The sequence below is a fragment of the Heterodontus francisci genome, chromosome 17 (assembly GCF_036365525.1).
Source record: "Heterodontus francisci isolate sHetFra1 chromosome 17, sHetFra1.hap1, whole genome shotgun sequence".
Lineage (NCBI taxonomy): Eukaryota > Metazoa > Chordata > Chondrichthyes > Heterodontiformes > Heterodontidae > Heterodontus > Heterodontus francisci.
In genome coordinates, this window is record NC_090387.1 from 35,895,008 (window position 1) to 35,908,808 (window position 13,801).

Sequence of the window (13,801 nt, forward strand, 5' to 3'; positions counted from 1 at the left end):
ACTGAAGGGAGGAAGCAGGGAAGAGGCTTGGAGAGCATTAGAGAATTGAACCTTGAGGCACGAGAGGCATGGATTATGCTGGTGGGGTGCGAAAAGAGTACAGCCAAAGTTGGGCAGTGTTTTGCAGGTGAAAGATGGTAGTCTTGATGACTGAAATTATATAGGAAACAAAATTAAGCTCCAGATCAAATGATACATCAAAGTTCTGGGATACCAGGCTTTGCCCATGGTGGAAAATTGGGAGACTAATTAGAATAAAAGGATTGCCTCAGTTTTGCTTATATTGAATTGGAGCAATTTTTTATTCGTACAAGATTTTATGTTGGCAGGAGCTTAGAGAGACAAGTAATAATTATCAGCCTTAGCTCATCTCGGGGATAACATTCTTGATTGAGTTAGGCCATGCCATTGAGCCTCACACCAGAAATATGAGCATGAAGCTGACACTTCAGAGCAGTACTGCACTGTTAGAAGTGTCTTTCAGATGAAACGCCCTCTTAAGTAAACGTAAAAGATCACATAGCACGCTGTGGGAGAAACTGGCATCGTGGACAACCTTTAGTTCTCAGCCACCACCACTAAAACAGATTATCTTGTTATTTAGCTCATTGCTATTTGTGGGATCTTTACTCAAATTGGCTGCTCCGCTTGTCTATGTTGCGACAGTGACTCCACTTCAAAAGTAATTCCTTAGCGATGATGTTCTTGGGGCCATTTTTAGGGTGTGAAAGACACTACAATATAGAACCTGATGCTCATACTCCTAACTCTCATCACCATGGAGCAGCTACTACTATTAAGAGGAGGGGACCGAGGATAGTAAGTTTCTAGCAGGACTCGTGGTGACATTATTTGAACACCAGTCTACATTTCTTTTTGGGAGGCTAATTTGGTTTCCTTTTTTTCCAACCTATAGGTGTGAAATTTGTGGTTTCCAATGTAGACAGAGGGCATCCCTGAAATACCATATGACTAAGCACAAGCCAGAAACTGAACTTGATTTTGCTTGTGACCAATGTGGGAAGCGGTTTGAGAAGGCCCACAATTTGAATGTTCATATTTCCATGGTTCATCCTTTAACGCAGAACCCAGATAAAAACAAACCAGCTGAGTGTGTTGAAACAGAACCAAACCAACTAAGCATGGAGACATTCATTGAGTGGGAACCCAGTTAATGTACAGCTACTCAACTACTAGCAGAGTCAAAAGAATGGGATATATACATTTGCACCTTTTGTCTTCAGTGGCAGCAAGCTCTTCATCGGAACAGAGGATTATGATGAATCAGTGCAACACTTTTCTTGTTTGGCAAGAAGCAAACAAAGGTTTAATTACATAAAAATATTGAAGATACTTCTCGGTTACGCTGCTTTCCTTTTAAATATCAAGCTTACTTGCATTCCTGTTCATCGTGACAAAATTTGCCAAATACTTCAATGTGTTATGAAACCTTGAAATGTATATTGATATCTAATCTTGTGTAGCCAGTAAGCACTGTTAAACTGACAAGGATGTGATGATTGAATGGGATGAACAAAGACATTTTAGTATTGGTGATATAGATTTACAGTGATATAGCTTTAGATGTATGAGAGTACAGTGAGGTAGTTTGGCCAGATGCTGCTGATGGTCCTTCACTGAATGCAATTTAAGTATGAATAAAGACTATTTTCTTAGGTTACTGAGTATTGGGGTTCTTATGTTTTACAGTGGGTGGAAGCTCTCAAATACATCAAACTATAACCAGTGAATTTTAAAGGGAGGAGGGAATATTAAAAAGAATCATAGCTCTACCTGTTTTTGAATGTGGACACTTGTATCCAAAACTGCTAAGCACAGCTGAATCTAAACTCTCTTCAAATGTAGAGTATATCTTTTGGTTTTCAGTTACTGGCCCAGTTGCATGACTCCCATAGTTACATTTCATAGAAGTTTGGACATTCAGGCTTGGGCCACTTAGTTATTGTGGTGTTTAATTGTTTATTTCCCCCTCGCATGAAAATTCCTATGAGACTGAATTTTATACCATTGAATGTAAGCTGAAACAATTTTGTCAGCACAATTCTGCAAAAACCACCGATCCAAACTAAAACAACCTGAACCTCCCTGACCTCTAGATTTGTAGTGGTATTTTCTAACACATTGATTTTTTTTCATGAATCTAAAGACAAATACAATGTAGTTTCATACAACCATTTCACATCTGCAAAAAACTTGCCAATTAATGCAGTCTTAGCAAATATGTTTCTGCAGTGTTTGTGCAACCTCAGGTGGTTATATATGTAACTAATCTGGAGGTTACTTATATATTTAATTTGTAGACATCTAATATATGGAGCCTCTCTTATAGTCACAATAACACTTAGTGGTAATGAGCATAATTTAATGCTGCTACATTCTAATGGAGACAATCTATCAACTGAAAAATTCTATAGAACAATTTATAGAAAAAATAAATTAGCAGTGGACTAATTTGTAATATCCGGAAAATACAATTAGCAGTTCGTGGCGCTACCTTCTGTAGCACTAAGTTTGCCTGTCTGAACTAAACCACTTCCAAGACAACTAGGGAGATGTTCTAGAAATCTTGAAAATTTGTGACTTCACAGTATTTTAGGAAGATATGGATAATTTACCATTAAACCATTACAATACTTTATTACTGTCTCCAACAGGTATGTGCTTAACAACCAATTTTTTTAGCCAGCAACCATCTGACTAAAACTGAAGACCAAAAATATATACAAACGATTGTTATTACAGTAACTAAAACAAATTTCTGTAGGACAAGATCTGACTAATTATATAGACGGTACCAGCCAGGTTAATGATAAGACCACTAATAGTTTTATATATTAAAATGTTGATTACACTACTTCCTTATTGCTTGAAGTTTCTTAAAATAATATCTGTAATATGTTGCAATTTTAAATCCCACCAGGAACTGAATCAGTACATAATCAAACAAGGTAAAATTATCCTCAAGTCAGTTACTCTACCTCAGATTTTCACAACTGGCAAAAAATCAGATCCTGTTCATTAAATTACACTTAATGACAGTTCTTCAGACTGTACTACCAGTTACTACTGGTACCTTATTTTTCACAAGTTTGTTATACAACAGCCTAGTTAATGAAGTTGCAGTTGCAAGATTGACTTTTAGTTTTACAAGAATAATGTGGCTGGAGTGTTGAAACTGCCCACTGTGTTCAAGAAGAGGCAGCGTTTAATAAAGCAGCCAAGCACTTTTTAATCAGTTAATGTTATTGCACAAAGTACTTAGAATAGATTCTCTGCATATTTCAAAATAAGGCCAAAATGAGTTCACTATTTTAATAAAGCTCAAGAAAATTCTGCAGTGCTTTTGTGGGCTCATTAAACTGTGAAATCATGTAGAGTGACAACTGATGATATTTTACCATTTAAAAAATGATATTGGCAAGTCATGCAAATCTACAGGTCATTCAGTTTACAATCCAGAAAATACGAGGCGCGTTTTAGGCTTGGACTTGTTGTGATTGTCAAGGCAAGTAAATATTGAGAGCTTTATGCTTTTGTATAACTGCTGAAATATATATCCTTCCAGTGGTTACTCATTTTCAGCACCTTGCAGAGCAACCTTGTAATACTGCAAACATTCTAAATTTAAAATCAGTCAGTCTCATTCTTTATGGAATAGTGGGTTCAGAATATAGTCCATCACCATTGCAGAGCTGCAGATGATGGTTAAGTGCAGCTTTCAGCTCTGGGTCAATGTCCTTACAAGCAGCCTGTAACTAAAAGGAATAAAAAAACAATTACTTTTCATTAAATCTTACACTGTTTGGTAAACTGCATGTTACAACATGAGTGTGGTTACTAGGTGCCAGCGAGAAAAATGAGGATAACAATATTTTAACTACTATTCATGCTTGCCTTTAATATGTTAGCGGCAGAGCCTTGTAAAATTCAAGCCAGTAGTTTTTAAAGCTGTGGGAAACCTTGTGCAACTATCAGTATACTGCTGGTGATGACTAGTCATGGCTTCATGGCAGCAGCAGCAATAGCTACATCAGTCAGGGCCTTCTGCCTCCTGTCCAGAAACAGCAACCAGAAGATCCCCAGTACCAGACCCTGGTCTGCAGCTGATAGGGAATAAGAGACATATCTTTAGAGCCTTTGTTTGTGCCTGCCCCTCTCCCCTGAACCAGAGAGGCACTGGGGACTGAGCTGCCTTTGGAACAGAGAAAAATAAACAGGAAGGAACATTCCCCCCACACCTCACGTAAACAACTAGCTTTATCCTTATATCTATTAAAGATGCAGGCGATCCACCGCACCTTGGAATAAAAGGTGGTAGAGACCCAGCCTCTACCTGCTTTTCCTCTGCTTTGTACCAGAGAAGTAAATATTCTCCAGGCATAAATGACAGGAAAATCAGCTCGAAAGTGTGCTCATAAAACCAGGCATTCCAGTCTGAAAATCTATAATCTAGGCTGATACTCCAGTGCTCTCGATAGGGGAAGCACTGCATTTTTAAATGTGCTGTTCTTTGGATCACACATTAAACCAAGGCAGATTCAGCTTGTTGTGGTTTGGGTGGACAGTAAAATATTTCCTGACAAGATCAGAAGAGGTGCTTTTAGTGCCTTGGCCAATATTCAGACTTATCTTTCCTGCGTAACACTGCTGAAAAAAAATTGAATTGATCATTTGTCTCATTGCTATGTGAGATTTTGCTGTTGCACTTCACTACATAACAACCTTCATCATTTCAAGATAATGGTGTATTCAGGTGCTTTGGGATGTGAATGTTCTATATAAATGCAAGTCAAGTGGCTATTTATGCAAGGTAGCATAACAGTTTTTAATCTGCTTATTAAATGCCTAATTTTCCTTTGTGCTTTGATACTCATAAGTTCTGGGTACTTTGAGCAAATTAAAAACTTGTGTTCCATCACTACACCTGCATTTTTATTTTAGTTGATTTATTAAATTTTGCATGAGCAAATCTAAAGAAAACTGGAATGGAGTAAGCCACAAACATTTAACCAGGTTTGCACAGGGTTCTTCTATAATCCATTTTTGCAGGCTGGTCTTAGTCAAATTTTAAGTTAGAACTTCAACTTTTAAATGTTTAGTAAACTTAACATAACCTTTGATCTACATTTTAAAAATGGAGAAGTTATTTGGGCTTTTTCTTTCCTGTTTTTGGCGTGTAATTGTCATGGTTGTTAGCTGTTTATTTCTGAATGCTATTCTCAGATCCAATTGGTCCAAGTTTGTAACATCACATTGTTAGCATAGAACAAGCAGGAAGAAAACAGGTACCTTGCATTCTCAAAGATGCAAAAGTTTTGCGAGACTATTTAAGATAAAATAAATGGTAATAATCAAGTGAAATAAAAGTACATACACAAAGTATCAAGTAAAGAGGAGAGTTTGAGTGACTAACCATGAAATTATCTCTTACGCTACAATTAATCTTGTCAGAAGCTCTTACCTTGTTCTGTGAAATTGTCCGAGCAGGGCACCATGGAATTGTACGAAGGAGGAACTGACGCCCTCGTGTTATTAATCCCAAAGGGTCAGGCTGGCAACAGAAGCAAAGCTTATTAATTATTCATAACATTAAAACTAGTGATGTTATTCAAATTTTTCCCCTCATACTTCCTTTGCTGAATGACAACATTTTGTTATCAAGTGAAATAAAATAGCTCCTTCACTTTGGCACTCATGAAAACTCCTGTTGCCAAAAAAGAAACGATGCTTTTGTCAAGAGGTGAGCACCTGACTACATAGTGACAAAATAATTCACAGCAGAAGCCACACTTGATTGCTTTGGAATATAGTTGGCATTTAAAAAATTCTCCAGGGTGTTTGCTACTTGTACCCCAATACATTTTTGTGTATCTGCAGTAGTTACTGCCTCTTGAGTGAGATTCCCAATTTAGTGCCATATTATGGGCTGAATTTAGTGTTCACGTTGCAGGTCCTGGCAGTGGACTCAAATGGATGACGTCGCTGCCTGTGGAATGTGGCTGGCAGACTGCGATTATGCGACGGGCAGCCACTCATCATAATGGAGACGTGGGGCCCGTCCAATCACACGACGGGGGCAGGCTTGGAGACATTGACTGCAGCATCAGATGACTTCAGAGCAAGCGCTGGCACCATATTTAAAGCCCAGCCAGTCCTGCTTGCATTGCAGCCTTTGAGAGATTTACTGATTCTGGATAGCTACTGGACCCAGTGTTGTAACTCCTGGACTCCTACCCCCTGCCCCCCCAGTGGAGAAGGATGGTGCACGATAGCAAAGGCAAGACATTGGGTGACCCCACGGTTTAGCAGTGCCTCCCTGGAGATTCTCTTCAGGCTGCAAAGGAAAGGCGGGAGGTCCTTTTCCCCAGGGATGGGAAGTAGTCCTCCTGCTTGACTAAGCAAGCCCCCTACCCCCCCCCCATCAAAAATGGGTGCAGTGCAGAATCAACTATCTCCTTCGTTCTGCCGAGGTGAGTGCTCCACACCGCTCTTCTCTTTGGGATTTGTATGTGGCTACGTGGGAGGCAGTGCAGCATGGGGAGGGAGTGACCATTGTCATGCAGAACTCCACCTGCCAAAAATGAGCCATATTAATTTTGTCATATGAACATTGATTTTAAACTGTTGCTGGAGTGAAGAAATGACTTCTTTGAAGATCACCAGACATGGGCTGGAAGGATATTTGCATACTAAGAGAGACTGCTTGTGGAGACAAAGGGCTATTCCCTGCTCCAATTAACCCAAAAGGATTTTGATCACCGGACATTGAAGGTGTAAGGACGCACATTCCAGGCCCTGCTAAGATGATGTAATCCACAGAGCCAGGACTGGTTAAACCAGCTGGTCACATGACTAACGGGCTGGTCCAGGTTTTTTTTGAACTAGCCACAGGACAGTTTGAATTCAGGAGGCTGTTGAAACTGAAGCTGGAGCAAAGAAGCCTCACTTTCTCCCCAAGCCACCGGGCCCACGGAAGACACGTAAACCTCGAGAGAAAAGGCTCCAACATCGAAACAAGGTGAAGCATGAACTGGGCTCCAACGAACAGCAGGACTGACTGGCAACCAAAAACTCCACATTGAACTTAAAAGACTGTACCTACCAGATATTGCCTCAAACTTTTCACCTTTATTCCCTCTACTTTTTCTGGCTCTATCTGCGTGTGTGTTTATCGCATGTGCAAGCGAGTGTGGTCGCGTCGCATATTCGTAGTCGTTAACCGGATTAGAGTTTAAGATTAATAAACTTCCACCTTTCTTGTTTAAATCTAAGGAAACCTGTCTGATTTCTTTGCCTTATAATTGGAGCAGTGAACAAGGATTCACTGAAGGGCAGCTAAAAATACGGTGTTTTAAAGTTAAACCAGGCAAAGGCTGAGAGGGAACCCCTCTCACCTGGTCGTAACACCACAAAGGCATTGACAAATGGGGGTAGGCATCACCACATCCTTCCAGATGTATGGCGACATCTCTGCCACAGGCCAGCTTTTTCACAGCTCATCCTCATTACGTTCCCCGAGAGCCGACGTGGGGAGAAGCCATGCAGGAAACCCCAGCAAGGGATGAGAGGCTGCCACTAGCAGAACTCTCGTTCTGCCTGCAAGCTCTTACTATTTCTCTCTTTCCACTTGCAGGACAAGCAGGCCCATAAAAACAGGGAGACTTCACAGACCGGCGGAGGAATTCCAGATGTGCTGCCTCCTCTGTCGTTGACAGAGGAGGCAGCACAGGAGCTAGCAGGGATCCAGGGTGGCAGCTCAAAAGCGATGGTGAGACTGGAGTCTCAGCACAAGAGAATGAGGATTGTCTTCATTCTACATCCACCACACTTCTGTAGATCCACATCACGCATGGTTGGCACAACAAGATCCGCACAGCCTACACCCACAGATGTTTGTGTTCTGTCCTGCACATCGGCATCCGCAGGAAGCTTCAACTGAAGGGGGACAGCCGTCAACCTCTGAGCAGCAGACAGAGATAGCACCATCACATGACTCTCTTGCACCTTCCACCAGCACAGATACTTTCACCTTGGTGGGTTTCCGCTCAGCCTAAGAATCAAGGTCACAAGCTGGTGAGAATATCACACACGTGCCCGAGCAGCTGGCTGAGGCTGTGACAGCCAAGACCATCGACAGTTGGAGGACTGTGGGTGGCCAGGCACATGCTCAGTCCCAGGCTGATGACGAGCCTCTGGTTTCGACAGCACAGGGCATGCTGGAGTTGCAGAGAGAGGTAAGGCAACATCTGGCAGAGATGCCAGAGGCTGTGCACAGATGATGGAAGAGTCCAACCATGCCATGAGTACTGCCATGTCTCAGGCATGAGAGCATACGGCTTCCTGCCTGAAGAGGTCGGTTGCTCTCAAGAAGAGCCAGATCCCACTGATGAGCACAGACCTGCACACCATTGCCTTGGCCATGAGCATAACACAGCAGTGGCAAAGCAAGAGAAGGAGTTACGAGTGTTTCTATGAGGTGTGACCCCTGTGCTAGCAGCTGGGCTGGAGGCAGGTTGCTGATCAGGCTGCCCGTTGACCTTTGATGATTTCAGCGACCATCCTCTAGCTGCCTGAGGCCTGGAGGGCCCTGACTGCCTGATGGTTTCCTGCACAGCTGCAGGACTCTCCTCAAGCATAGCGGCTACTGGAGCTGGGCTCATTGGCAGAGGGGCTGAGGGGACTCATAATTCTCAGAGGTGCGTGGAGTCTTCTCCAGTTCCTCGTCTTTCTCTGGTGAGAATTGTGAGTAGGGAGGTTCAAGTGAGCCTTGAAAGGGAGGAGGAGAGGTTGACCATAGCTGGGACTGCAGGGCTCCATCGATCGAACCAGGCACTGGAACTTAATCTTCAACAGCCCTGTGGCCTGCTTGATGGTCGCTCGGATGGGCCGTGGCAAGTATTGTACCTCTCCTCTGGTGCAGTGCAAGGGTTCCTCACAGGCATTAGCAGCCATGTCTTCAATGGGTAGCCCTTGTCCCTGAGAATCCATCCCTGAAGGAGAGCAGGGGCCCTGAAAAACTGTGGCACCTGGGATTGTCAAAGTATTTCGACATCATGATTGCTTCCCGGGAAGCGGGTACACACCTGCAGGAAACGCTTTTGATGGTCACAGACCAGTTGAACGTTGATTGATTGAAAGCCCTTTCTGTTGATGAAGGCAGCTAGCTGGTCCGTTGGAGCCTTGGCGGTTTGCACGCATGTGGCCATCACACCTTGCACCTGGGGGAATCCAGCGATGGCCTTGAATTCGATGGCCCTCTCAGCCTGACTCAGGGTCGGTCCAGAAGCGCACATAGTCGCCAGCCCTCTTGAAAAGGGCATTGGTCACCTCCTTGATGCAGCAGTGGGCTGCTGCCTGGCAGACCCCACGCATATCCCAGTGGATCCCTGGAAAGAGTCAGATGTGTAAAAGTTGAGTGACATGGTGATCTTCAGGGCCACTGGCATAGGCTGAACACCAAATTCCATAGGTCGCAACTTGTCCTGCAGCATGGCGCACACGTCGGTGACTGCCTCCATGACACTGCTGCTCGGATGTTTAGAAGTAGCTGAAGCAGGTCCGGTACTCTCTCTGGCACAGATAGACCCTTCTTGGCACGGCTGGCTGCTGTCACTCTTGTTGTGAAGCTTCATGGACAGGCTCAGCTGCCTCCTGACTGTCTATCGGCAGCACTGCATCATGCCACGGGGTCCACAAAGACAGGGCGAATGAAATCCATGCCAGCTGATCCGTAGGCCTCCAGAACGCTGTCCTTGCTGTGACAAAGTGGCCTTGGCAGCTTTGCCTTTGCTACCCCTCTCAGCTTACATGCCAATGGCTCTCAGTGCCCATCCCTGCTGAGAGCCAGCCCAGCACCCAGTAGTATGGTCACTCTGTACAGACACCCGAGACCAAGCCCAACTATGCAGAGTGCACAGCTGACAATGGCCTCTGCTCTGCTCCCCCTTCCCCTTTGCAGTGCATAACCTTTCAATAGCCAGGAATCCAAAGGCACGTGAGGGCCGCCCGCCATTCACTTAATTCCAAGCCCCCTATTGAGTCACACAATACATTAGCATGCAACTGAATGAGTATCTATTCAGCAATTCAAATGACAGTTGGGATGGCAACACTGCCTTGGAACTTTCCCACTGCTGACTAAATCTCGAACCAACGTCACAACGTCGGATTTCCAGGCCCCCCACGCTTCCATTTCCACTCCAAAAAGCCTCACAAAATTCTGCCCACAATAGGCAAACTCATTTCACTCAAGACACTTATAGCTGTCAGTAAACAAGGGTTAGATTGAACTTGGGACCCAAGGTATGTTAGCATCATCGTTACGTTACAGCACCATTAATCCAGAGACCAGGTCTAATGATCTGAGTTCAAATCTCACCATAGTAGCAGCAGAATTTAAATTCAATTAATTAAATACATTCTGGAATAAAAAGCTAGTATCAGTAATGGTGACCATGAAACTACCAGATTGTTGTAAAAACCCATCTGATATAATGTCCTTTAGGGAAGGAAATCATCCATCTCTACCCGGTTTGGCCTTTAAGAGACTCAGGCTCACAGCAATGTAGATGACTTCTTAACTTCCCTATGAAATGGCCTAGCAAGTCACTCAGTTGTATTCAAGAAGGTGGCTCATTACCACCAACTCAAGGGATTGGCAATAAATGTAGGCCTTGCCCTGACATGCACATCCCTTGAACGACTAAAAATGCGAAGACAGTGCATTATCCACAGCGAAACTGGTCTACATACTGTAGAGATCCACACAAGGGTGAGACATAAGTCAGGCACCCAATTGTGTGCTCCAGTCAGAATGAATCAATGACAGGATGTGGAAGTCTTGAATCTGGTTGCTGCCATTGTCAAAAAGCAGCGATAGGCCGATTGCAGTTAGCATCAACTGAAGCATCATCAACAGTTAATGCTGATCTCAACTGAAACAGTTAAAATGAAAATAAAACCTATTCCAAAGTCAGAACTTGATGCTGGCTGTGCAGATATGGGGTGAAATTTTAAACTTTCCACCATTTGGCCAAGGAATATTAACGAATCGGGAACCTGTTGGATTCTACAACAGGCTTTGTCATTGCTCTTTAACTGAGCAGGGGCATTAGTATCGCACTTCTGGGGTCTCCAACCAGAGCAGGCAGGCAGGATGAAATGCTGGATCTGTCAAAGGAAAGATTTCTAATTAAAGAGAACCTGGCATGGGTTACAAGGGCTCACCAGCACATGGATTTTTGAGACTACAGCTAACACAGGAATGGAGAGGAGACCTGGAAAGGCTGTTCCCTGAGTCTCTCTCATACCTAGAGGTCCTGCAGTCAGCTGATCAGTGCGGATGGAAGTATCCCAAGGAAGTCAGCAGCAGAAGTGTGGTCCTGCCAACCTGGAGAGAGTGAACCAAAAGGATCCAGGACCACAGGAGGGCTGGAAAGGTGAGGTTCAGATGCCAAGCCCCACACTCTGACTTTCTCAGCACTTTCCCACACACTTCTCCTCAGGACAACAAACCTTGCAGCTTCACTCATTTCTCTCTCCAGGCACCTCACATCTTCATCTGAGCAGCCAACACTCACCCTCATCCTAGTGCCCTCACATGCACAGGCCTCACAGTCACCTTCCACAAATGTTGTCCTTCCCTGCTATCCACACAAGCCATTACTAACACTCATAACTCTGCTTTCTCTCCTTGCAGGAGAAGAGAGCACACAACCTTAGGGGGGAGGCGGGGACCCGGGAGGTGCCCAGCCATTGTCCTGTTAGAATGCAGCTGCAGCCAAGTTTTCAATCCAGTAAGAGTTTAAAATTAATGTTCCATATGACAAAATGAATATGCCTCATTCTTGGCAGGTGTGGTTTTCATCACAGTGTTGAACAGTATAACAAGCAGATATTTTCTTTTAATGAAAGTAGAAACAAACTAAAGCAAATTTTAAAAAAAGCTTGTACACTCAAGTCAAATTAGAAAACAGCAACTAGTGAGAAAGGGATTGAACATTTCCTGTTAATCATCTAAGTTCTGCATTAACCATGTTTACCTGCTTGGAGCTTTGCAAATGACATGGATCTGGGGCTAAGATATCTTCTCCATCAAGGAAGAGCTTGACCATTGCAGTATACAGAGTGATGGCTACTGACAGGAAATCTGCATGTTTGATGATGGAAGAAAGCAGCTTTGGATCCAGACCAGGAATAAGGCTATTGGAAAATTGAGAAATGTTGAAGACTTAAAAAAATTATTGTGCATTACAAATATGCACAATACAAATCAGAATCAATGTTCTGATTTCCTACATAAAGTATGCAACATGTTAGAAATCAATTTGTATACAGTATCCTTTAAAGGGCTTCAAGAAAACTTTTCTTGTTTCACAGTCCAGGTCAGAAAAGAACATTGCACTGTGCATTTTGATGCTTCATTGGCTGATGTCAGTCATCAATGGATAAATACTGCTGGGTGCGTATAAAGGTACATTTACACAACAGCTGTAAATTCACATTTATTTCACTTGTACAGCAATTGCAAAATAAAATTCAATTTAAAATTCTCAGCCCTCAGAAACCACTTGGGAAAACATTTAAATCAAGCTTTTTGCTGCCACTTACATCTCTAACTCACCCCACGCAGGAATAACATTTCTTAAATGTAAGCTATTGATGAAACAGTCTTAATTTTTTTGAAGTTACATTTATACCTGAAGAATGCAACAGGAAGAAGTTTAATTTCCATATCAGAGATCATGCTGTACAGGATCTGGTGTGGCCCACGATCTGTTGCGTTGTGGGGAGGGGAGGGGGAAAAAAAGCACAGTGAGGGGCTTATATTCAGATATCTTGTGACCACACACATACAGACAAATAAATATGTTAGCATAACTTACTGTCCTTTGGAAATGATTACAATAGATTCAAATAATTATTAATCATGCATTAGACAATAAAACATCCACTGCAATCACACTTGTTACTGAAACTTTAGAATGTGTTTAGCAGGCTCCCCCCTGCTTTCTGATATGGCACTTAGAGATGAAACTGATTTTATTCAGCTCATTCTTCTATTTACCACCTTGGCTGATAGTAATATCCTGAATCATACCAAATCCCATTCACCCATTACCCCCTGTACTCACTGACCTACATTAGCTCCCAGTCTGGTAACGCCTCGATTCTAAAATTCTTATCCTTGTTTTCAAATCCCTTCAAGGCCTTGCCCCTCCCAATCTCCTTCCTCCAGCCCTCCAACACTGCTAGACCCCAAGGCCTGGCATTCTCACTCTAACCCTCCCTACCTTTAAGGCACACCTTATAATCTACCTTTTTGTCTTAATAGCTCAGTGTCAAACATTGTTTGATAATGCTCCTGTGAAGCACCTTGGCACATTTTACTACATTAAAGATGTTATATTAATGTTGTAGTAATAGTGTTAAAAGAAATGGAGGGATCAACACTTATTTGGCACATCTTCAGTTTTGGGGCAACATGCAAGAGATGTATGATTCAGACAGTAGCTGAACAGTATTTGACAAGCTGAAATGAATTAGAACAAGGTGATTCAACTTACCCTTGTTTGCCACCAAAAATATATTAAGCCAGGATTTGTTCTGCTCTTCCAAAACCACAATCACATCAGCACATGTTTTTAATGCAACAGTTAAGCCTGAGGCTTCCTTTTAAAATAAAAGCAATGAAATTGTCACACTCCCAATAACATTGGAGAACCAGATTCAAGCAGTTTCAAAGCAAATGACAGATCACCTATTTATTTTTTTTATTTTA

At 42.9% G+C, this 13,801-nt stretch overlaps 2 protein-coding genes across 6 annotated transcripts in view; one reads left to right on the forward strand and one right to left on the reverse strand.

The window, feature by feature from the left end:
* znf276 (zinc finger protein 276) overlaps positions 1-4,870 on the forward strand; it is a 68,570-nt gene extending 63,700 nt beyond the window's left edge. For both annotated transcript variants that reach the window (XM_068049270.1, XM_068049271.1), the window contains one exon: positions 917-4,870. In XM_068049270.1, the coding sequence (XP_067905371.1) occupies positions 917-1,175 (259 nt within the window). In that variant the 3' untranslated portion in view covers positions 1,176-4,870. The remainder of the gene's footprint in view (positions 1-916) is intronic.
* The window catches only part of LOC137378842 (Fanconi anemia group A protein-like), an 89,114-nt gene continuing 78,721 nt past the window's right edge, over positions 3,409-13,801 (reverse strand). For all 4 annotated transcript variants that reach the window (XM_068049269.1, XM_068049268.1, XM_068049267.1 and 1 more), the window contains 5 exons: positions 13,587-13,692; positions 12,720-12,795; positions 12,063-12,222; positions 5,483-5,572; positions 3,409-3,776 (listed from right to left, as the gene is read on the reverse strand). In XM_068049269.1, coding sequence (XP_067905370.1) covers positions 3,669-3,776; positions 5,483-5,572; positions 12,063-12,222; positions 12,720-12,795; positions 13,587-13,692 — 540 coding nt within the window. In that variant the 3' untranslated portion in view covers positions 3,409-3,668. The remainder of the gene's footprint in view (positions 3,777-5,482; positions 5,573-12,062; positions 12,223-12,719; positions 12,796-13,586; positions 13,693-13,801) is intronic.